The sequence below is a fragment of the Stegastes partitus genome, unplaced genomic scaffold, assembly GCF_000690725.1.
Source record: "Stegastes partitus isolate 25-593 unplaced genomic scaffold, Stegastes_partitus-1.0.2 Scaffold383, whole genome shotgun sequence".
Taxonomy (NCBI): Eukaryota; Metazoa; Chordata; class Actinopteri; family Pomacentridae; genus Stegastes; species Stegastes partitus.
The window spans coordinates 473,254-497,998 of NW_007578114.1; the positions used below are offsets into that span (position 1 = coordinate 473,254).

Below are 24,745 nucleotides of genomic sequence, written 5' to 3' on the forward strand. Positions count from 1 at the left end.
TTTATTTTTGTAGCAAGGGAGTTAATTTAGCTTCAATTAGTACTGAAAGCATCTTTTAACGTGCCAGATGAAGATGAACTCAGTTTGACTAAGTTGAATATACGGACACCCCTTCCCTACAGGTTGACCCCTAATTTCAATGTCAATATCCAGTATGTTTTACCCTCTGAACTCTAAAATGTAGTGGTGAGTTTAAAGGGGATTGTGGATTTAAAAACAAATTGCCAAAATTACAGCATTTATCACAACCGGAAATTGTAAAAACAACTCTGTGATGGTTCCCGAACTAATCATCTTCGTCAAAGAAAAAGCTTAGAGTCATGATGTCTGATCAGAATCACTATAGTCTACACTTTGCTTGTTCTAGCTGATTTTTAATTCTCACACTTGATATTGCAGTGAAAAAATGAATCCACAGTGAGTAAAATTTAGAGGGCTTCCTGGAAAATCAATCAGTTGATTGATCAAAATCCATAAACTAAACACTGACAATATAAACACGACCTAATTTTCACAGAAAAATTGAACAACATTGCTCACAAGTACTTAAAATATTTAAAAATGTTAAAGGTGTATACCATTGTATATATGTTGGTTTTTTTTTAATCTGTAATGAATTCTAATATATCTATATTTCCGTCTCATAGTTTTGCAAAAGGAACCTTTGCATTCATACATATCTTTCTTTGCTTTGAAAATTCAAAAAAAAAAACTATAGGAGTCTGTTCAATAAAGTGCTTACCTGAAGCTAACCTTATCAATGTCTGTGAATCTGCCTGTAACTCCACCGCATCAAGGCATAAATTTATGTCTACAGGGAGACTGATACAGGCGTGGTCTGCTAATCAAACTGTCTTATCAGTGCTGCTACCATACAGTACTGAGGAAGTCAGGAAGTAGACACGAGGGTAAACTTGTAAAACATTACACAACGCCAGTCCAATGTACATTTAGTAGAAAGCTCACAAATCAACCACATATTGTGTCTGAGTGTCCATTTGCGAGGCCGGATGTGGCAATCAGCTCGTATAGAAACTGACTTGGTGGTAGAGGGTTTGTTGGTCTTATCAGCTATCAGTCATCAGTCTTTTATTACTCTTGACTAATCAAAACATACAGGACTCGGATGGAAAACTGAAGGCAAAACCTCCCATTAGGGTTCAAATGACCTCACGCTGCTGAGACAGCCAAACAGACTGCAGAGGATCAGGTTGACGTTTAGTTGGCTCTGACTGAAGAGAAGCTGGATTTAAAAAAAATAAATAAATAATAGAAGATGAGAATTATGAAATCAGTCACTGGAAATACGTTCTGAATAGGAAAGTCAAATTGACCATCAAGGTTTGAGGAGGAATATTACCAGTGTACACTAGTGAGTGGACATTTGGAGGGTGATGGTGGACAGACAGAGCTGTTTTAATACTATGAATGACCATTTTAAAACATTTTCGGCTGTTCTAAGAGCAAAGTGTTCCACAAACTTTTGAAGCTCACCCCTCTCTCGCTGCCTCCTGTTTAATCTCATAAATCTCCTGTTTTCTTTACATTCCTTTACATTTCCCATATTTGATGCGCTTGTTGCATTTCCCATCAATAAAGCAGGCGGCAGTGTGCTGGGCAGCCCTATAGCCACACAAATTATCCGCCTTTCCCTCGCGTCCAAGCGGGTGTCCATGTTTGCCACTTGTGTCAAAACTTGTGTTCTCTCGTTTCCAAGTTTGATATCCGCAATAGCAGTAATGTAAGTCACTCTTTTGCAGTGCATCTGTCTATCGTCTCTTGATCTGATCAGTGCAGCTTTTCATTGTTCGTTTCTTGCTTGCTTGCAGCCGCTTTCATGACTGTATTGTGCTACTTTGTGCCTGATAAAAGTGAGAGTGAAATGCAACATGGTTTATAAACTCTGACAAGACAGCTGGTTTGCACAAAACTAAACTTTGGAGCAGCAACCTCTGCAGGGACCAGTCCAGACAATATATATGGGTGTGACTGCACTCCTCAGAGGTGCAGATCATTTTAAAACAAGATTGTCTCGTCTCTCAGTCGATGTTCAGTTACATCTCTGGACTTAATGGAAAACAACAGGTTGACGTTATAGGTGTATGTATTGTTAAATGGACAGATGGAGTTTTAGAGGAGGCAGGACTGAAGTGGAAGCACTGGTGTGTCAGCCTCTATGTTCAGGTAGGAGGGCCCCTTTTGCAGGATTTTGCTTCAGGCATCAGGGAGGTCAGGACTGACTCTGGAACTACTTAACCCAAAGAGCCCGTGTTATACACATTTAAAGGTTCCTAATTAGGGTCCGAGCACTAACAGTGCAAGGACCCCACTGAAACCGTTATTTGACGCAATTTAGAAACTCAAATTAGAGGGTCTAAACACTCACGAAAACTCACCAAAATCGCCACACACACCAGGACTGACGAAAAATTTGATATTTTAAGGGAGTTGGACATGTCACTGCCAAAATGGCTCCACAGCGCCCCCTTGAAAATTTCAACAGAGTCCCGTCAGAAGCACATTTGGCCTAGAGCTACGCAACTTCATAGGCATATAGAGCTGGTCGGCACGAACAAAAAAGTCGCCAAGCTCTAAAATGCAATACGGTTCAACGGCGCCCCCTGTAATATTTCAACAGAGTCCCAGCGCGGCTACTTTTCACCTACAACTGCAAAATTCGGCACACATGTGTAACAACTTGTGACACACAAAAAAATCCATTAGCATGTTTCTGTAAACCCAACAGGAAATCCGCCATGTTGGAAAAACGGCGAGCATGCCGGGCCATTTTCGCTCAAAAATGGCCATTTTTGGCCATTTTTGAAAATCGATCTCTTCCTAGGGGGTATGTTGTACAAACCTGAAACTTTACACGAGCGCTCCGAGTCTCAGCCAGAGTGCGTTTCCGCCACGGCCAACACGCACGCCACCGCGGCTCGCCACTAAACAGGAAGTGGCTAGTAAGTTTGTGCCACATCCTGACGCGCGCGAAGGCCGACAATCGTACGGCGAGGACCCGTCCATCGCCGTTGCGGCTTTAATTTTATTTTTGAGGTCTACCAGAAGAAGATTTTTTGTGAAGTGTACAGACAGAACAAAAACGCATCTGTTTTTATAAGTTAATTAAGAATCCGTTCGTACATGTTTTCATTAGAGTGTGTCAATTAGGTTTAGCTGCAAACTGATTAACAACGCAAGACTGACCCAGAACCTGCAGTCAAAAACAGAAGGAAAAGGCCGGGTGGACACAGTTTGATGTCTTAAGATGTATTACTTATCTTGTGCAATTTAAATTGTAAATTGACTATTTGGCCTGCGGCTGAAAACAAAAATTAACAAGACATTGTGCCTCTCCAGTATGAGTAATGGCCTCAGCCTAGTCACCCCTATAAAAGTTGTCTGGCTCTGCTATTGCTTCCAGTCTATGTGTAAGAGGTATGTGGACTTTGGTATGGGTGCTGGGGTGGGACGCTGGAAAAATTCAGCTGTTTTTAAATCCTAATGTTGACAGGTGTGATTGTTTTGAGTTGGTCTGATTGGAAAAATGTATTATGTGACACGGGGAAGTCACATATTTGCTCAGTCCACGATAACTGACTGTAGTTAAAGGTTGCTTTCATAAAGAACACTGAAGATGTGAAATGTCAAGACTAATAGCCTCAGTGGTTCCTGTGAAAAGCAAATAACTTATTTCAGCTACTTTTTCTGCATTTTTCAATCAGTTAATATTTGCTGAGCAGGGCTTGGTTCCTCAAGTAAAGATGACCCCGGTATGTCTGTCTTGGGATGGTGAGGATTTTAAAAGTGCATTCACTTCATTTTAATGCTCTGCAAAAGGATGCGCTCCTCCTGTATGCTTAAAAAAATCATAGGTGAATATTTCAGACAAAATGTGGTTACTTTCCTGCAGAGACTTAGATGAGAACATGAGTATCGTTCTTATCCAGGTAACATTAAAGCTACAGTACGCCGATGCTTGGTTAGCTTAGCTTAGCATAAAGTTTGGACACACGTGGAAATGGCAAACTTTGGTGTTGTTTAAAGGTTAAAATTTTTTTTCCAAAAACTCAGGAACATAACCAAAATCACAGTGTGTCATTAGTCCCATACCGTCACCTGTTTCCAGTTTTTATGCTAAGCTAAGCTAACCGTCTGCTGGTTTTACAGTAGCCCTGGTTTTTAGTGAATTTGTTGTCACATTGTTTTCTTATCTGTTAAAGAAATACTTTATATACAAATATATCAGTAGTATTTAGCTTGTTCACTACTTTCTCAGTTCAGTTTTTTTTTTTAAATATTATTATTATTGATGGATTATCTGAATTAAGGCTGTAATCCTTAGTTAAACATTGGGACAACAAGGTTTAATCAGGTGTTTAGAAGAACACAAAACATCAGTTACTGCTGCTGAGCCACATGTGTAAATGCACACATGACCCTAAATCTTAAGAAGCAGCCATGTGATGCTGTAGATACTTATTAAAGCCAAAAGAAAGAACCTAGACCCATAGCCAGCTGTGGGCAACAAACAGAGCTTTGGTAGGAGTATGTACTCTTCTGAAAATGTCACGTTTCAGTTCAGTCTGAAAGCAATTAATAGCTGTGTTTGATGGACATGTCAATATGTCTTGAAGTAGAAACTTCGCGGTTACTTGGTCGCCTGGGTCACGGTGTGTGATGTTGAGAAACCAGGGATGCATGATGACGCCAGGAAGCATCAGCAATGGTGTGTTCAGGTGAACCAACATGACGTACCATGTGTTAGAAGAAGTATTATAGGAAGCCTACAATACGAGGAAATGAAAGAAGCATAATACTTATTGGGAGCCTCTTAGAGGTTAGCTGTATACGTAGGAACCAATCTTTATCTTGTTACGTGTTCTGTATGGAAAGGTGAAACGTTTTTTTGTGGTTGCTGCAAGAGTTGAAGGGTCTGTGAGTGCTTGTTTGTGATGTATTATAAAACACATTCAAGCTGAATTAACCGGATGAATGACAAAGGAATATAAATTGATCAAGTGAAGTTTTTTTTCTCCGACTTTGATTCAGGGAACTACATGTCAGTCAGATCATCTGTGGCTTCAGTTGTTGACTTAGCCTCTACATACATGAAAATTGATTTGTCATAGTGCGGAGCTCTGGTTTTTTGCAGTTGTACTCTCTGCAGTTCTCATTCTGCACCCGTTTCTCTGCAGAACCTATTGTATAACGACAAATTCTCTCCTCCCGCTGACGCTCCACATTCAGCTCTGCTCTCTTACATTAGTTTTTCAGTAGTAGGAAAGGGGCTCTGCTCTAAATATTTGAGGCAAGGAATCAGCTGTGGAATGGAAATACATTTTTAAAAAATAATTAGGAATTAAGAACAGACAGATTTGTGGACAGGGTTCACCAACGGAAGGCATTTTTAATTTGTTATATTACGGGAGACGGATTTGTGCTTTCTCAACATTGGGGAGGATGCAACCCCCAAAAAGAATGTGTGGCTACACCCTAAAGTGCACAAGCACTTATGTTTCCTCTAGTGGTTGGTTTGTTCTAATTTTATTTTATGTCCATGTTATTTTACATGTATAGTGTCCACTGAGAACATGCTACATCATATCAACCAGTTATTCCCCGAATCACACCGCAATGTTATGTTCAGTCTATTTGTATTGACGGCACACATGCAGTCGTCCTCCCTACCTCTCACACAGAGTAAGCATCCAGGACGCAGTGAGCCAGAAGAACAGGATGAAGACCAGCAGTGCGCGTCCTGGGTGCTGGTTCATCAGTACCTTGAGAACAAAGCGACAGGTGAAGTTGATATTGTTGAGTGAGCCGATGCTCCTGTAGGAGGCGCTCAGCAGCACTTTGCTGTGCAGCAGGATGGCTCTGTGCACCAAGTACAACCGCAGGAACATCAGCAATGACAACAGCAGCTCCATGCTCAACATGGCCTCGCCGTGGTGACTGGAAACACAGAGCTGAGCCGAGGAAGAGGAGTTGCCGGGCGGACCCTCCTCCCAGTATGATCCGACAGGATGGATGGCGCAGACCAGCAGCTCCAAGGTGATCACAAGGATCCTGTGGCTGGTCATGGCGGTACGCCAGTCCACGTGGTTGTGGTTGTCAATGATAAACAGCTGAAAGAAGGGGGAGGACAGTAAAGACAGTGACAGAAGAGAAAATGATAAAAGTGTTCATGGAGGTGCTGAAAATACAGTCACAGCTTAACGTCTCAGCATGTAATGTGGAAACATAGAAATCAGATACATCCTTGGATTTCTTCTCTGAAACTTGAAACCTTTCAGTTTATTTGTTACAAATATAAAATCCTGTGTTCCAGCTGGTTCAAATACATATATGAGGATACTTCAACAAGTTGTCGGCCTAACCAGAAAGCAACTCAGGAGAGAGATTGTTCTCGCATTATTTTTCATGGACTTGGTCCACCGATGTATTGTGAAAGAAGGGTCACATCTTGAGCCTCCAGATACTCCTCAACAGCATCATCTCTTTTAAAAAAGTTTGATTCTGTTTGGGGAAACAGAAGTCAGACAATGCGGGTCGGATGAGTAAAGTTCATGGAGCAACAGTTCAAAGCCACATTTGGCTGCTTCTGCCGTCTTTGCAGTGCAGACAGATCCATTATCCTGGAGCAGCAGCAGCCAGCTCCCGTCCTCTCCTTTTTTTCTTTGATTGCTACAAACATTTGAGTTTTTGTGGACAGTGAGGCCCCAAAATAGGAGTTATTCCCCTTGTTTACAGGTGAAGCTGATAACTTTTTGAAGTAACCCCATTCTGTGACATGCTGAGGGATGCATATGTGAACGAACATACTGGTGACAAATTAAAGGACAAGCCAACATAAAGAGTTTCAGTAAGGTGCTGGTCCTCCACATGCTGCCACAACAGCCTCAGTGCACTGATTCTCCAAGTCCCTGAAACTCTACTGGAGGGACAGAACAGCATTCTTCCAAAAGATTTTCCTTCATTTGGTGTTTTGATGATGGTGGTGTACAGCACTGTCTAACACATCTGTCCACAATAGCCAATATTTGTGAGAATGGTTCAAATCTGGTGATTGCAGACACCTAATTATGTCTACCAAAAGTTCTGTTCCAACACAACTAAACTGCATTCTCATTATGTTTTGAAAGAAACAGATTTTCTCTCAGAAAGGTGGCACTGCGACTTTCACCCCGGAGACTGGGGTTTGTGTCCCATGTGGGATTATTTATTCTTAGACTTTTGTTTTCACTCACAGTTTGGTGAGGTTTCTGCACCAAAATGACTTGGCTAGGGTCAGGAAAATAGCACAGTTGGGTTAAAATATGACCCTTTCACAACATGGGTGCGCTCCAATACCCACGCTGTCATTCATATGTGCCAATACCTGCAGTATGCCAAAAGAAAACCAGGATGGGCGTCGACATCTGATCTCATTTTGCAGCATGCAAGCCAGCATGCTTTTCTACATGTCATACATCACACTTCCTTACCTGAGAAAGAAACAGATGTATGAGCATGACAGTCAAAGGTAGAAAGAAGAAGCATGTGCTAACTGCATGTATAATGAATACAACAGTATGCGCTTTTTTTTTAGGGCAGCTGTGGATGTAATGAAAGAAAAAAAGAAAAGAGTTGGAATGTATGGCATGTTTGAAGGCTCTCCTTCATTTTCTAACAGGACAAGTCCTGTCACATCTAATTTGTTGGCTAAAGAGGAACAAGAATCTAAACCTGAGAATGCAATTTAGTTGAGTTGGAAAGTCATTTTTTTGATTCACATTAAACCATTCAATCAAAACAATGTTTGATTCTAGTGTGAAGGTAATCAGTCAGAAGAACTTTGTGATGATTGGCAGCGACCTGTCTCACTGAATAGACCCAAACTATGCCAGAAAAATGCCTCCCACAGCAAAACAGAGGCCCCAGATCCCCTCACAGTAGAGCCCACCCTTTAATTTGACACCCTTCTGTATGTCATTGCGTCATAGGCAGAAAGAATTGAACGCAAAGGGTTGTGATAAGGAATTCATTTGAAGCTTCTAAAGATATGAGCCACAGATATCTGCAGAATCTGTGAGTTAAACCATTTTTTACAAACAAGGAAGTAAGAAGTTTTTTGTCTGCGCAACATACAGGTTTTTTGTGCAACAGTTTGTTCAAGAGGATTTTATTCATTAATGCTTGTTTGGCACTGAAACATCCTGATGTTCTTGGACAATTTGGTCTGTCGCCTCTCACACTAAAGTATGAAAGCTGCACCAGGCATTCTGTTTTAGTCTCCACCCTAAAGCTTCCCTTCCTCTCCGCTCACCTCTTCTATCAGATGCTCATGACTTACAGCCAAACTAAAAACTCAGGAGGTGAGAGCACCAAAAAAACCCCTAAAAAACACTGAGTCCCGAGAAGCAGTTCAGCATTTATTCCTAATGTGGGGATGCTTTCTGCACTTGTTCGTACTGCACGTGATCGAGCACACACGCTGCGAGTGTGTGTGAGGGCAAACCAAAGACTGTTTACCCTGTTTAATTTCAACCAAATCCCCTCATGCATATTGAATTCACACACAGCGGCAGCGAGCCATGTGGACTGGAAAAACATCACAGCTGCAATAGTGTGCATGCCTGTGTGGGCTGAGGTTTTCCTCCAGGGTTGTTTTTTTTTTTTTTTTACGCATACAGCAACTATAACACAGATAATCAGTGTTGAGGCTACCGTCAGCGGACCGAGAGCTCCTTTTGAAACGAGTGCCCTCAAGTATCTTTAGCGAAATACAACTCTGACCATGCTAATTTGGAACAAACGGTACTGATGATGCACAAATTGCAGCGTGCAGATCAACAATGCCCAATCACACAGACACGCGCCCTTTCACTCGGACACACACACCGCATCCACCAAAGGGGGAAAAGGCAAACTCACCCTGATGTCTTTATAATGGAAAGCTATAATGAGGATCAGGAGACACCCAGTGGACAGGCTGATGGAAGAGTTGATGACTAAGGCGGTATTTGAGCCCTGGGAAGAAAACAGAACCAAGAGAGATAAATCAGGGTTTTGTGTAAAAGATGAAATGTGATTTGTTTCCATTAACGTCAAGGTTGTATGAAGAACTTCTTCAGCTGAGAGGTTTCTTACTTCCACTGTGCCACTGACATTGATGGAAACGTAGCAATCAAGTGACAGAGCTCATTATAATATGAAAAGAGAGATACGATCACCTTTCAAGTACTGTAGGACTTGGCAAACTAGATTTATACCACTTGCTGTAAATACTGCATATTAAATCGCACAGATAGCAACACTAACAACCACAATGAGAAAATCAGTGGTAATGTTTTTTCTCTCTGTTTCTTCTCTGTTTTGTTTGGAATGACTATTTTAAATGAAGCTGCGTGGACAAACCAAGAAACTAGAAGTGGCTTAACTACAAGTGGGACTTGATCCCTCACCAGCTTCCCACCGAAGAACAGTTGTGCTGCAAACCGAACGTTTCCATTCAGTCGGTGACGACTTTTTCATTTGCGCTGTGCAGCCAGAGTGGAACCTTAACTGACTTGTACTTTTGTTATTTCAGACAAAATCTGGTACAAACTTGCATCAAATCTAGTTTGCAGAGCTCTAAAAATGTGACATTAACTCAGTTAGTTGATCAACAGAAAACTGTCACTTAACAATTTTCATCAATAATTACTTAAAATACAAATATTCACAGATTTTGGCTACACAATATTGGGATAAAGTGGATTTCAGGCGTTTATATGACTATCACTCATATTTGAGTTGCCCCAAAATACAGGACAGTAACGAAAAATTACCATCTTATAAAAATACAGTGTTGCATCATAATTAAAATATATTTTCTAGCCTTAATTTTATGAGATTTTAATGAGATCTTGTGTATTTTCTGCATTTTTAATACTTATTGAAGAATATTTACATGTGTAAAAACTGTTAAATCATTATGCTATAAAATATATATGTAATAATATTGATTAATTTACAGACAATATAATAAAAACAGTATTTTTTGTTTACAGATTACCACTGCTTTTAGGTATTAAAGATGAATGAAAACACATCTATTCAACATTTTAGGTGTGAAAACTTCTGTAATTATACATGTTGCCCTTAATTGTCACTAGTTGTATTTAATTTTAGATCATGATTATTCCGTCTAAGTGCAGCCCTGTGATAGACTGGTGACTTGTCCAGGGTGTCCCCTGCCTTCACCTTAAGTCGACTGGGGTAGGCCTCCAGCCCCCCACGACCTTAGTGAGGATTAAGCGGTGTATAGATAATGGATGGATGGATCATATTTGGTGCTATTTTACATTACACAAACCAAGTTAGTCTGTTTTTGTGATTTTATTGGCATTTGTGTGCATTTCCTAGATAAAGTTTAAAACAAAATCCTTCACCCTGAGTTTTGTGACAGTTTTCAGACTAAATTATCATCAGTTGATTGAAGAAATAATTAAACATTAATCAATTAATTAAAAAAAAAGTAGTCTCACCACCCTAAAGTGGGATTAAATAGTGAATATCTAGGATTCTTGGCATGCATATTACAACGCATGCAAGACAAATGTACTGTTCTCACTGAGTGTGCTTTCTACAATCATAGCTGATGGATCTTTCTCTAGCGTTCTTAAAAGCACATTATCCGCCTTTTTGTATAACAAAGCATTTGTCTGAGTTTTCTTTTCCATAAACGATGATTTAGAAACATTTGAGTGGATTATTCTTCTGATCGCAATGCAAGAACATAACTGCAGGCTACGCTGTCATTCTTGCCTTTCCGAGAGTAGCTTCATTAAAAATTTACAATAATTAGGCTTAATGAAAAAGAAATTACTTATTCTATAATGAACTCCAAAAAAAGCACATTAAAAAAAAACACTCCGTGACAGAAACGAGCGTGCTTGTAATTAAATACTTTCCACTCCAGGGAGCTGACAGCTTGAGACACAGATGTACGCACCATGACCGTTTCCTCCATCATAGAAACTGGCTTCACAAACTGAACCAGGACCTAATTACAGGCCTCTGCAGCACCACCTTGGTCTCAGCAGGTTAAAGAGCACCTATATCCTGGACTCAGGCATCTCAGTGCAAGTGATGCAACGTCAATGGAAGTTTTTAACGGGAAGTGCAGTTTAATGTGGTTTACAGTTAAAAAGATAATTACAAACTTTCAAACTTGAGGAAACTCGAGCGTGTAGGTGGTACGGTGTGACGTCCGTTGGCAAGGTACATTGTTTTCCACAGTTTCTCCCGTAGCATCCACATCATGTCTGTGTTTTATCCAGGACTAATTAGAAGACCCCACAAAAGCTCAACATTTCACCACACACCATAACAGAGAGTTCAACAGCGTGATTCTTTGCTGAGTTTCTAAAACTGTTTTTGTAACATTTTCCTGTTGGAAACAGTCATTTCAAGCCTGGTGAATCTAATTTGGGTTAACTGTAACACGGATTGTTTCTCATAGCCTTGGACAGACACTGAGCCACTGTCACCAGAACAGGCCACCCAAGGGATAGCGAATGAATTAAAATATGACACACGGAATCCAATGCAAGAGAAGGTGGTCTGGTCTGTTTTGTTCTGTAATAAATAAATACTTTCCAAAACACTAATACGTGCATCTGACTTTAGTTTTCTAATTTGGTTCGTTAACCAGTGTGACTTCATCAGCTTTCCTGTAGATTCTGTGAACAGGCTTACAAATACTAGGAGCAGGTAAATGTAAGGACACGTTACAGACGGTAAAACATCTGCAGGTTGACTTAAAACCAACCACAAAACTGCAAAAGGCACTGCACAATCACTGCTGGGTGCTACAGACACCTGCAGTGCACATTTGGAAGAATATTACAGTAACATCAGACAATGTTAAAGATTTCTTGGTTGGTTTTCACCACCATAAATCAGCACTGCAGCTCGTCTTGATGATTCCTGCACTGTTCTTTAGAGAACTCACCCAGATATCATGTGGGTTGGAGCTGAGCTGAACTGGATAGTCACAACCCAGCTTCCTTTGTGCTGGCTTTGTTGAGCTTTGAGGTCACAGGTAGTTCATATGTTATTATGTGAGCAGCATACTGGTTTGTGTGTTTTTGCGTGTAAGCCATGTGCACCAGGTTTCAATGTGTGGGCGTGTTGCTACCACATTGCATCATGCTGTCAAATAAATGTGAAATTATGACCCATTTCACAAAAAATGTGCGTTGCTGCACATAAGAGAGCTTCGCATTAATGCTTTTTACTGCACTGCTGTATGCCCGGATAATTGTTATATTACACTGATTGATCGTGATGAAATGTTTCTACTAATTTCTAATCTTTTTGAACTGTAAAATAATGAAAATCATTATACTCCTGTTTTTTTTTTCTTTTCTTTTCTAATCATTGCTAGATTATTGCAGTGGCTTGAGTCCAGACAGAACATATTTGAGATTTTGTAGATTTACTGCAGCAGCTCACAAGCAAGTATAGTTAATGAATCATAACTTGCAAACAAGGAAACTGCCATCGATTTGCATCAGGACTTTCCTCCACATCCCTGGACGGATGGTGCTTCAAAACAGCAAAGCATGTAAAATCAGAACAGAGAATGGAAAGTATTGGAAAGAAAAGCAAGCGGCGTGCAGCGTTAGAATGCAAACAGTGAATAAAAAGCTAAACATGCTGAGCTGTGCTTTCAACATGGCAACATATGATCAAATTTCTCTCTAAATTAAAAAATAAACTATCAAGGCAGCAAGGTCAGAGGACACCATCTGACAAATACAAACAGAAAACAAGGCGAGCAAATGGTGAGAAGGTGTGATGGAAAATCTGTTTAGTGGGATGCTCTTTAGCCAAGTTTAAATTATAGACAAAGTGATGACTGGCAGGAGTCGCTGTATCATATATTTGATAGAAGGATGCTCCAAAAATGTGTCTTTGGGACAAGAATCTGACCAATTTATCCCCAACATTTATCAGAATTATGAAAGCGGTTGAGGTGTTAATCCATCAAGAATGTGTAGCGTTTTGCTATTTTTTTCAGCAAGAGGAACCACATTGAGGAAGCCTATTAGAATCACAGTGAAGTGTTAATTCATTGTGATTCTGCAGGTTGAGTTGTTGTGTCTTTTGTAGGAGATCTGCACAGTTACGTGAGACTAAATTGCAACATAAAAATAAATCTTGGTGCAACTGAAATTGCTTAAGCTGAATTTGGTTTTTGCATTTTGTTTTCAAGTCTTGGAATCACACAGAGTTAAGCCAACAGAGCTCATCAAACACAAACTAGGCACCGTGCTCAGCCTCAGTGTGCGGGTGCTGTTTTGAACTACGGTAAAGTTGCAGAAAAGATGTCACGAGGTTGCACCCAGGTCAAAGAGCACACTCCTGCCACTAGCACAGCCAAAGCCAAGACACAGAAACTCCAAGACTGGCCACGCAAACACTATAATTACCCACTAAATGATGTGGAAAGATAGCCTGAAGTACTGTTAACAATCTCGCTGTAGGGGAAGAGGTGAAATGTGGAAAAACGTTCCATAAATAGCCCTGTTTTCGTGCATAACCATGAAAAGGTATGTTTAAATATAACTCTGTAGACTGGTGTTAACTTTGATGGAGCAGCTCCAGACGCAGCTGCAGCACACTTAAAAATGCCATTAAAATTTTAAAAAACAAACAATTTTTTATTATAGTGTCAGTCCTCATTTGACAGCTCATGACCTGCATTAAGTATACAGATGAATGCTGGCGATAGTTATATAAGCGCTGGTTAAATCAGCGGCGCAGCAGCTCCAAAATAATATGCTTTAACTGCAGCATAGAACACTTTTCCAGTGCATCAGCATTTCCACAGCATCAGAGCTGATGCCTGTTGTTAGGAATGGTCTGACAACACCTGTTCTTGGTTCCTATTTGTAAACTGGAACCGCAAAGCCATGTCTGTGCCAATGCCGTTCATTTCACAAGCACATTTCCCCAGGTCCAACCCTTCTGAACGCATCAGGCATATTTGCGAGGGTCAGGCAATATTTCCATAAGTTTGTCAAACGAGTGTATAGTTTAGTTGTGTGTGTGTGTGTGTGTGTGTGAGTGAAATGTGGGGCTCTTTGACACTGTAATCAATCACTGGCTTCACAGCATGGAGGTGGTCTGATGTTTTGCGGCATGCATGAGAACTTTTTTCCACATGTGGAACTGGCGTGTGCTGTAGGAAGTCAGGGGGAGTTAATAATTTGTTGATTGTGTGGCCTGGCATTGTTATCCACTGAGATCTGCATGTTAATGTCATGAGGCTGTGCTACCAAAGAGTGTGTCTGGAAATGGACTAACTAATCAGTAGGTCAGGGAGGTTCAAAGCCCAGGTGCAGTTTTCTGCCGTCGTGCTGCATGGGGTTTGTGTTGCCTGCTAATCAAGAAAGTTGTTATGACAACAGATATAGCCAGTTGTGTAAGGGTGTTTTTTCCACACCAATTATGGTGAGTTGAGTTACTGAAATATGTCAAGTATAAAAGACAACACAGGTTAATATGAATTCTGTTTAGAGTGAAAGAGTATCATGAGAACAGCTGCACAAGGAGACGAGCAGCAGAGCAGCAAGTGTTAACAGGCTTTAGTTCCTGCATGATGCTGAAAGCAAGGTAGCTGATTATTTGATGGTGAGTTCAAGGGCCAACATTAATATACCTTGAGCAGCAAAGTGAATTTAATGTTATTGTGGCTGCTATTTCCAGTGCAGAGCAGAGCAAAAGCGAATAAAGATGCTTTAAAAAGCTTTGCAATGTGCCCAAAAAGACAAAAACAACAATCAGCTCAAGTTTTGAGTGGATTTGTGAAACTCTACTGAAAATTCACTGAGATGCATAATGTGCACTTCTCATTATACATAATATATTCTCATTATACATAATGTATTATGAGGATTGTAGTGGGGACCATGCTGTAAGGATACAGCTGAAGTGACAACAAAAACACATCTCAAAAGATTCTAGATTTTGATTCTGGAGCGATTCTTACATATTACATCCCAGTTGGATCAACTTTCCACTTGCCCAGACATCAGTGTTGGTTAATTTACTTTAACCTACCGGTTTATAAACAATGGGACACATTTCGGCGTGGATTATCATGAGCAGTATCCCGAGCAGAGCGCTGCCCAGCGCCAATGCGCACAGACGCTTTCTGTCCTCTAATAACAACTTTCTGTCTCGCAGCCTGTACAGGTCGTCTCCCTCCATGTGAGTTGTCCGCTTCCCGGGAAGTGGCACGGACACTTGGGCCGAGTCCCTGCAATTTTGACTGACCAAGCCATCGCAGTTTTTGACATAATCCACCTTGGAGTCGCCGAGCAGGCTGCGGTTTGTCATCTCCATCTCCAGAGCGCACACGACCCGTCCGCCTGCGTCGTCGCCGCTCTCCGCTGCTCCGTCCTTCGCCTGTCCGGTCTCCCCTTTGCTTTCCTCCCGAGTTGGGAAAGGCATAGTCCGATGGGAGAATCGTGTACCGTGCCCTTCTCTCGTCCGTTGCTCATCGAAGTAGCGGGTTTACCAAAACGCTCCAACCGACCGGCGCGGCGTGGTTACGCGCACTGATGCCATGTGTACACTGCATCGGGCTCCTGCGCTCTTATTTGCATGTCTTATTGTTGCGAGAGTGTGCGTCAGTGTGCCACAAATGAATTCTTTGCGCACTCGGGTGTGCGTGTGCTCGTCATGTGTGTGATGCGCACTCAAGGAATCAAAACGCCTCTTTGCACTGAAGCATAGGAAGGCTGCAGGTTCACTGAAATAGTAAGAATTTGCTTTTTTTTGGTCCTCATTTTATCAGGAGAAGGCTGATCAGATAAGATGCATTTTGGTAGAAAAACATGTAAACAACATACAAAAAGAAAAAACTGTTACTATCAGGGATCAAGCCAAGTGACTTCCAAAAAGGTATTCTATAAAAGTTAAATAATATACACTCAAGGAACCTGTTTTTTTAGAAATGTTGCTACAGTGGTGCCCCCAGGTTCCACAACAGCTACAGAGACTTGTTGACTGACTTGTTGCTGCATATATTTTTCTCTTCTTTAATGCTTCTCGCCTTTTGGTGGTCATTTATTGGTGCACCTCCCAAGCGTGGTCTAACTGCTGTGCCATTTTCTCCATCTTACCCAGTATTCAGCTTATTTTGACAGTGCCAAGATGAAGACCTCCTTTCAAAAACCCTCCACAAGCCAAACAAAAAGCAAGAAGCAGACTCTCCCATCGCCCCTCTCTAGTCTTCTGGGTCTGTTGAAGGAGGAACAGCGTCATGACCTTGGGCTAAATGACGCAAACATGCACACAGCGTTACTTCCGCTGCAGCATCCTGCTGATCCCTGCTGACGGTAATGACTGTCCTCACAGCTCTGTGACAGGATGAGTCCAAGTCAGCCCAGGCTGACAGGTGCTTTCACAAAGAAACACATGCAACACAGCAGCAAACACACATTTCTGAGTGTACAAATGAACACAAGTTCCATTTTCAGGTAGGAGCTGGTTTAATTTGCTGTAACGTGAAGGCAAACGTAAAAAGGTGACAGCAAGACAGTGAACACACAAGCTACAAAGTGGCATAAATAAATATCCATTGAAATACAACGGAGCGAGCTAAACATGCGGGTTGTTTCCGGGGTGTCGCAGATTCTCACAGCAAGGAATGTTATTTACAACAAACGCAGCTTTAAGCCAGCAGGTTTTCCATGAAAAAGAAGCACAGCTAAATATTTCACCGACGAGAGAAGCTTTTCTAAAAACAAGTTTGTGTTCTGAGATTTGCAAGATACAGCATCCACAGTTGATAAAAAATATACAACTTCATGTATTTGATGAGACTTGAGCGCCATCCACTGGTGGCCAAATAAATTACAACAAAAATAGTAAGAGTAGAAAGTGTGCATCAGTCTATAGTATCTAAATTCTATTATTTACAGGCAGTTTAGTAAAAAATATCTTCTTAATATACAGATATCATCAGTCTAACTACAATAGATTAAAACCCTGAATCACATTGTACAGTGATTGACTGTGACGTACACACAGTGAACCATATTTGGTGAGAGAACTGGCTAAACAGACGACCGTAGAAAGGTAATTATTTGGCTTAAATATATTGCTGAGAGTTCCTGAGTTAGTCCAAGCACCCAGTGACTGAAGTCATTCGTAATGAGAAAAGTTCCTTTTTTTAAAAAAAATAGCAGTGCAGACATGACAGATTAAATAGTTTTCACTCGAGTCCAGCGGCGTCTCTGTGCTGAGAGCAAGAAATGACAAAGAAAGAAACTATTACAGGCTGTGCAGGGAATAACTATAAACCGTACAGTTAAAAATGTTCTTTTCTTGGCCCAAGTTTAGCTGAACTGACATCCCATGGCTCAGTCGAAGGAGCTTCTAAATGCTCCGTTTTGCAGCTCGTGGACGGTCTAACCCTTCACGGCTCCCCAAGGCTGCAGGGCGGCTTGAGGCACGATGAACTGTGGGGACGCCTGCGGCAAGATGTAGTAGCCGAAAACCTGCTGGGGCGGAGGTGGCGGCGGCGGAGGGGCGCACACCGTGGTGAGGAACACTGGAGCAGCCTTCTTGTACTGAGGCCAGACCGGTGTGGGGTGGTAGAAGTACTGGAGGCTCGCTGGGAGCTGAACAAACAGAGATTGGAGGGAGGACAAGAGATTAGCAGGGAAGGTGGAGATCTGTCAAGCACACTTTGTCTTTATGGGAGGAACAAATGGTACTTTCCTTTCTACTGAAACATTATCACATGGGAATGACTTGGCAAGCAGCTGATATGCTTAAAAATAACATAGGTAAAACAAAAACATTTTTTTGGACTTTTTAGAGCTGTACAGAAATATTTAGGTCTCTCAATATTCACCATAAGCGTGTCAACGTGTCAAAAATCTACTCAACAAAGCAATCTTCTTCTGTTCTACCACATACAGTTGATGTGGTTAAGATGGTTTCATATTTACAACAAACCTAATCTATCGGTCTCCAGCGCTGAGGCCATAATCTTAAAAACGGTGCCACAACTATTGTAGTTTTGCATTAGAAAAGCTTGGTAAATGTGGATTGATACGTATTTTAGAGTCTCAGCGAACACTTCATTTATTATCCAGTCAGTATTTATGGAGGCTGGATGGTGTACGTAGAACTGACTCAAACTAAATTATTGTTATTATTATTATTACTATTGTTGTTGTTACTGTTGTTGCTGATGTTGTGTTGGTGTTGTGTTGTTTTTCTAGTACAACAATTTCCCTGAGGTTTACACCGAAGGGATCAATAAAGTTTTATTCGATTCTATTCTAAATGTTCATGGTGATGAAAGCACACGTCATTCCCTGCAGCGCTGTGGCTTCAAGATGAATTAAGCTCTATGACGCGGACAAATATCTATATTTGGATTTGGCTGACGCGACTGAGCAGGATGCTGTGAATTACCAACAGATGGAGGTTAAAAACAAGACAGGGAAATTACCATATTTCTGACGTATTTCACTTTATTTGGTCCATCTCCATGTCGCTTCCGAATCCTGGGCACCATCACTATCGTGTAGGTGTCGCCTTCTGCATCTTCCTTCTTCACGGCCTCCTCCTCTTTTTCCTGCTCGCACTCGGTCTCGCCGTCTTTCGCCTCCTCCTCCGTGTCGCTGGATGCGGTGGAACCGCAATCCGAAGAGGTAGCAGAGTGGTAGTCTGAGGTGTCCAGGTTTATGGAGTCCTCCGAGGCGTCGTCTTGGTCTCCCTTCGCGCCTTCATCGTCCTCCTCGTCCTCTTGTTCGCTGAAGCAGGCTATTGTGAAGGGCCTGCTGTTCTCTCCAGACCTGTGAAAGGGAGCGGATTACTTTAAAACCTCACATAGGGTTGAATGACAGGTTGTTTTGTTTGAAAAAATCCCCAAAATTACACAAACTTTCATAGCAAGAAACTGTAAAAACAAGAATTTTCCATGTCCATGAATAAGTCATGTGCAGCTTTTGGTTTTGTCTGGGAACACAAACAAATCTAACCAAAAAATGTAGACGACTCATCAAAATCAAGATAGTCTACATTTAAGAATTTCTCTAAAATTAATCGTTTGCCATAACCGGATTTTGTCAAAAACACAAAATTCTGCAGACCTCGGCACAACCGACAAGCCTTTAGGGACTAAGTAGTGACCAACAGTCAGGTGAAAACAATTCAGAGTTTGTGGCTAAACCGGGCTGAACTGCAGGCTGTGTTTACACAGACCAGATAGGAGACAAACGCAGGTGGAAACAAATGCAAATACAGGTAGTAAAATATCTTTAGTGTGTGGAACCACTATGTAGTTATTTTTCCAGTGATGGCGAGACTGTAGGCACTTTGAAAAATGCTTTACATGTTGATTGGAAGTTTTCTTTTTTTGAAATTTCTGTAAAATTAGTAATGAAAGAAATTCAATTTTCTTTCTTTCCTTTTTTTTAAAAAAAGTGATTAAAGGCATTCTGACTGTGCCATACTGCACGAAAGACACTTCTGAGTTCCCTCTACCTCTAGTCATGGTTGTGTTGTTTCCATGGAGGTGTCAGACTTTATAATGCAGTAAGAAAAAAAGAGCCCAAAGTGAGTGAAAATGCAACAGGACCAAACACGCCCAGAAACTGCTTGGAACTCAGAGGGTTAGCCCCTGTTCGATCCCCCACGCGGTTTCATTTACGGTTCCTCTGAATGCCTCATGACGACGACTCACTCGTAATGCTTGGCTAGGCGGAGAAATGCCTGCTGGTTTGCTGAAACGTGTCTGTCTGTGTCATTTTGCCTCAGAGGGTCAGCCAGTGACTCACCTCGCGCACACCTCCAGCGGGTCGATCCACAGCGTGATCTCAGACGGAAGTCCCAGATCGCTGGGCGTGAGCTCGCTCTCCTTACATGCCCTCAGGACGGCTTCATCGCAGAGCACGCCGTTATTTATCCGAATGCATCTGTAAAGGATCAAGCGTTAGGAGTTCTGCTCTGCAACAAAGCGATGAATAAAAGATAACATGCTGTTGTGTTTGTGGGAGATGATGATGATGATGATGATTACCTGTAGGCCTGGCCTTTGCTGGGACACTCAGGGTACCAGTGGTCTTCATAGCTATCACATAAAAGCTTCTGCAGCTTCTCAGCAAACACTTCTGCTTTGGCCTCGTCGAGTTTTCCACGTGCCACAGCCAGGCGTTTGAGGAAGTTGACTCCGGCCTTGACCTCTCTTTTCATGGTGTCTGCAGAAACAGAAAGAAAAAAAAATCACTTAAGGTTGCCAGAAAATTTATCTTAGTGGGTTTTTTTTCCCCTAACAAGCCACAACTTCCCTCTACTGAGTTTTGTGGGGGAGCAGGAACTTCAGTTGGAGAGATAAAAACACTTCCCCGGGCAGTTGCCCCTGAGCCTTCTATTTTTATTACCTTCGGCGTTAAGCCTGTGTGACAGACGAGCCGGGCCATTTCACAGATGTTGACGTGGCTCGGTGTTGACAAAAGGCTACAGTTCATACGCAGGCAAACAAGATGCAAACCAGCGCTGCCATGTTGGGTAGTTTCGCATGCAAATCCCCTGAGCTCGCTGTGCTGTTTATCTTCTGATAGCATGTCTGTTTGGGTTGAGTGCCAGTGTCAGCCTGACCCGCGAGGACGAGCGCGTTCTACAGAGGCCAAGGCAATTCAGACTCTGCAGCTGAACCAGCAACCGCCGAGCGCGCCAACATCCTGCCGCGAGTAAAGTAGCGCCTTGAACTCTGAGGCGCAGACGCTCGTTTTGTCATTGTGGCTTCAAACACGGCAGCATTGCTTCAGTGTGTGTAATGTGTTGTGAAGGTGAAATTATTATTTGTCCTTGCAGATGCGGCCGCAGTAATGATGAACAAGTAAGAGCTGCTTTAAATCCCTTTTTAAAAAAAATAAAAAATGTTTTGCCGTTACATGAGAGCATCCGTGTGCCGTGATGTGTTTAGATGTTCAAACTGCAGCTTTGACATTCCAGCCGGTTATTAGTCTGCGAGGGAAACGGGGTCACATTGCACATATTCTTCTTCTTGTTTGAACTGTCACCTACACATCTTCCCCACCTAAAGGCTATACGACGCAGGCTGTCACCTTAAAAGACACATGCGTGAGCACAGGTTTTTCCAGTAGGTGCTCTTGTGTCTACATTTCTGTGAAGAATGTCTGAGAGGACCTAAAACGCCTCCTTAACACTGCGCTTGAAGAGGACACCGGAGGTTGAGCACCACTGAAAACAGATTCAGGGCTTTACATGGAAACATTTAGAGACATTAAAGCCACCGCTGAATGTCACCCTGTTACACCTCTTGGCCTTTATGACAACGAGTTAACATGATTTCAAGTAGCTGAATGTGTATTAAAGGAAAGAAGCAGCTCTGAATACTGCAGACAATAAGATGTGAAATAACTTTTAATTCATGTTTGTTACTAGATTGCTACAAAACTTGGTGATTTTTTAATTTCTCAGACAAGCTTCATTAATTATTGATTAATACAACCATTCTTTTTATCTTTGTAATTTACAGATGAATCAATCCGGCTATAAATTGTTAGAAAATAATAAAAACATCTATCGCAATTGCTGGTTTCTGTCCTCAAGTATCAAACAAATACAGAAATCCTCAGTTGACTATTCCAGAAGACCAACACATACGGCTAATATTCACTAAGAAGCTGAAACTACTGATTTTGTTATTTATGCTTACGAATTACTTTCGGTTTCTGCTGACTGTTCCTTTATAGTGTTTTCTTGAACAACAACAACTTTATCGTTTCACGACGACTCTGGTGGATTATTGGAAAACATACAGTTACAGAGATGCTGTTATTCTTTATTAATATCATCATCATCAGACTTAACGCTCCTTATCTTTTTGTACTTTTTGTCCTCGTGGCGACAACATGCAACCCTCCACGTACTCCTGCTGACTCGCTATGATGTCCTCTGCCAGGATGAGTCATGTTTTCTCGTATCATACAAATGAGCGATATCTCGCTACGAGAGGCACTAAGAGATATTTACATCACTTTGTTTACTCTGATTACTTCACCTGTATGCGTCCCTTCTTTGACCTAATCATCAGTTCAGTGCTGTGATGCCCTAAAAAAAGCTCCTCAGACTGCACGCCCGTGTTTATTGTGCGTCTGTTTGCCGAACGGTGAGCTGCTGCCATTATCTGCCGGCTCTGCTGATACCGTCGTGATTTCACATGTGAACAACAACAACTTGACCTGTTTACAGAGGCAGACTTGTCCCGACGGTTTATACTGCCGCGTCACTGGTAAACTCAAACATCTTAACTGCCACTATCTCTCTGTTAAGGCTGCACCAGCTGGATTCCTTCTTTTGTGTTGTTTTTTTTCCCCCCCTGATGTACTCGGTGTGTGCTTAGAACACCACGAGTCAACTTGTGTTCCTGAAACTGGGCCGACCAGCTCGGAGAGAGGGCTGCAAATGAGTTTGCAGACAGTTACAGGTGCAGATTTTAGACACGTTTGAGGTTTAGCTTTGTTGATGTTCACTTTGAGTGTACAACTAGATGCTCTCGAATGTTTTGTTTTGTCCCCAACTGACGGACTTTCAGTTTATGTTCATATATGAGGAAAGAAAACAGAAAGTTTTCACCTTTTAGGAAGCTAGAATTTAAAGCCTTGAACAGTTTTTCCCCCTTGAAAAGTACACAGTTAGTCATCGCAGCTCGAAAATAGGCAAAACAGCTCGATCAGGAGTTTGCAAATGCTTTGGTTTTGTCAACTTTCAGTTTAGGTTGTGACCAATGATCAGTTTGATGCCTTCAAATGTCTTGTTTTCTCCACAAGCAACAGATTTTCAGTTTACCGTCACAAAGAAGAAAAGAAACCAGAAAGTTTTCCCCTTTAAGCACCTAGAATCTGAGCATTTTGACTTATTTTTCTTTAAGAAAAATGGCAGATTATTTGATTAAACAAATGATTTAGTAGTGCACACCTGTTACTCTACTGTGTTCGCTCTAAAATAAGCAAAGCAGCTTGATCAGGAGTTTGTAACTGTTTTGGTTTTGTCAGTATTTAACTAACTTTTCTAGATTAATCGATCACTTGTTTGGTTTGAAAACGGTAAAACACTTCAATCAGTGTTTCCCCAAAGCCCAAGATGAGGCCTCGAAATGTCTTGAGGAGGAAAGAAACCAGATAATATCTACCTTTAAGAAGCTGGAATCAGAGACTATTTTTCCTTTTAAAAATGACAGATTATTGATTATTCGAACAGCTGAATATCACTTGAACAGATGACAACTAATCGATTAACGGTTGGATCTCTTGAACAGGTGTGTTAATCGGCAGCCACATACAGGTGAAGACTTCTGAAGCGTTTGTGGTTTGGTGTTGACATTCACTTGTGATTGTAACCAACAATTTATTACATTGTCCTGAATAACTGATCAGTTGATCAGCCTATAAAATATCAGAAAACGGATTTTTCAAAAGTTATTCCAAATAAATCATGACTTCACTGTCACAGTGGCATAAAGAAAGAAAGAAAAGAAAGAAAAACAACATCAAATTTAAGAAGTTAGAATGTGAGAATTTTTTCTTCTTCTTTAGATTCCGACTTAAACAGATTAATTATTACCCAAATAGTTGGTGAATCATTCAGTGGTTGAGAATTAACCGATGATCTGAGTAATGGGTCACAACGAAACTTATTTTTTTTGCGTCTGCGCCAAACAAAGGCGACACCACAAAGGTGATTTCAGGAGGGTAACACGTGTTGGTGCGCAGCTGCCCGCGGATCACCACCACAAAAACAACTACACCGAGAAAAAAAAGGTGAAAAATCACAGGATAGCACATCAGTTCTGAGCCTTCCTGCCTGTTTCTCAGTGCTGTGACAAAGGAAACATCATGCTGCATGCTGGAAATACACGCATTTGGGTTTTTTTTTTTCTGACAGCGCGGAAACCCCCCTGGTGGAAATTTAGAAAGTTAGTAGAAACCAGGATGTGATTCCGGCAGATAAGCTGCGTTTTTGAGGCGATTCGATGTGATTTTTTGGGGATATTTGTTCAAGTATTTTCAGTTTTTAAATGGTAGTAAAGGCGGAAAGTTAATATAAACGGAGCAAGTGTGACAATGTCGCCGAAAAACCGCGTGAAAAAACAACTAAATGTATCTCAACAAGGAAGATTCAGGTTAAATAAAACAAAGAGGGAAACTCACGTCTTAGTCGCGGCGTCCTGTGTGTGCTTCCCGGTGGTCGGTGCGTGTCCTCGGGCTTGTGTCGTGCTCGCTGCCTGGCTGTGTGTTGGAGTTATTATGGTCAGCACATGTTGCTTCCTTGTTCTCTGGTGCTGCTGCAACACAGACGTAACTTTACCGTCAGCGTGACTCACTTCCGTGACTCAGCGACGTGAACAAGCGCTGACTGGCTGCCCGAGACAGCCACGCCCCCGCCGGACCAAATATGGGCATTTGGAGGTAAACAGCTGAGAGATGGGGATTCACTGCTTTGTTCCTCCTGTTAAGACTGTGACACTGTGATGTGATGACATTTAAGGTAACACTACTGATTATTGTAACTTCCGTGCAACAGCAACATGACCTCCATCAGAATCAGCTGATGTTTGTTGTACAATAACTGATGGGAATTACTTTAGACCGATATTACATTTTTATTTCTCTATATATCCGGGGCATGCAGACGAACCAAAACAGACTTTTCTCTCTCA

General features: G+C 41.6%; 2 protein-coding genes across 3 annotated transcripts in view; both read right to left on the minus strand.

Annotated features, from left to right (window-relative positions):
- Positions 1 to 15,640, minus strand: part of kcnn4 (potassium intermediate/small conductance calcium-activated channel, subfamily N, member 4) — a 26,901-nt gene extending 11,261 nt beyond the window's left edge. For both annotated transcript variants that reach the window (XM_008285035.1, XM_008285036.1), the window contains exons 1-3: positions 15,097 to 15,640; positions 8,917 to 9,012; positions 5,689 to 6,128 (exon numbers count right to left, since the gene is read on the minus strand). In XM_008285035.1, coding sequence (XP_008283257.1) covers positions 5,689 to 6,128; positions 8,917 to 9,012; positions 15,097 to 15,489 — 929 coding nt within the window. In that variant the 5' untranslated portion in view covers positions 15,490 to 15,640. The remainder of the gene's footprint in view (positions 1 to 5,688; positions 6,129 to 8,916; positions 9,013 to 15,096) is intronic.
- Positions 15,641 to 16,513: 873 nt separating this feature from the next.
- LOC103359615 (protein BTG4) lies at positions 16,514 to 24,365 on the minus strand. The gene is made up of 5 exons (XM_008285039.1): positions 24,237 to 24,365; positions 20,081 to 20,258; positions 19,839 to 19,976; positions 18,509 to 18,854; positions 16,514 to 17,666 (listed from the first exon to the last, which is right to left on the minus strand). Exons 2-5 carry the CDS (start codon positions 20,251 to 20,253, stop codon positions 17,454 to 17,456), a joined length of 870 nt encoding a protein of 289 aa, XP_008283261.1. The 5' UTR covers positions 20,254 to 20,258; positions 24,237 to 24,365; the 3' UTR covers positions 16,514 to 17,453.
- Between the last annotated feature and the right edge of the window lie 380 nt (positions 24,366 to 24,745).

What these genes read in the sequence shown, in the direction of transcription:
- LOC103359615 (XM_008285039.1), bottom strand. Translation starts at nt 20,253, where the DNA reads ATGAAAAGAGAGGTCAAGGCCGGAGTCAACTTCCTCAAACGCCTGGCT. An exon ending in CCGCTGGAGGTGTGCGCGAG is followed by an intron (nt 18,855 to 19,838) that starts GTGAGTCACTGG and finishes TCCCTTTCACAG; the next exon opens with GTCTGGAGAGAACAGCAGGC. An exon ending in TGAAATACGTCAGAAATATG is followed by an intron (nt 17,667 to 18,508) that starts GTAATTTCCCTG and finishes CTGTTTGTTCAG; the next exon opens with CTCCCAGCGAGCCTCCAGTA.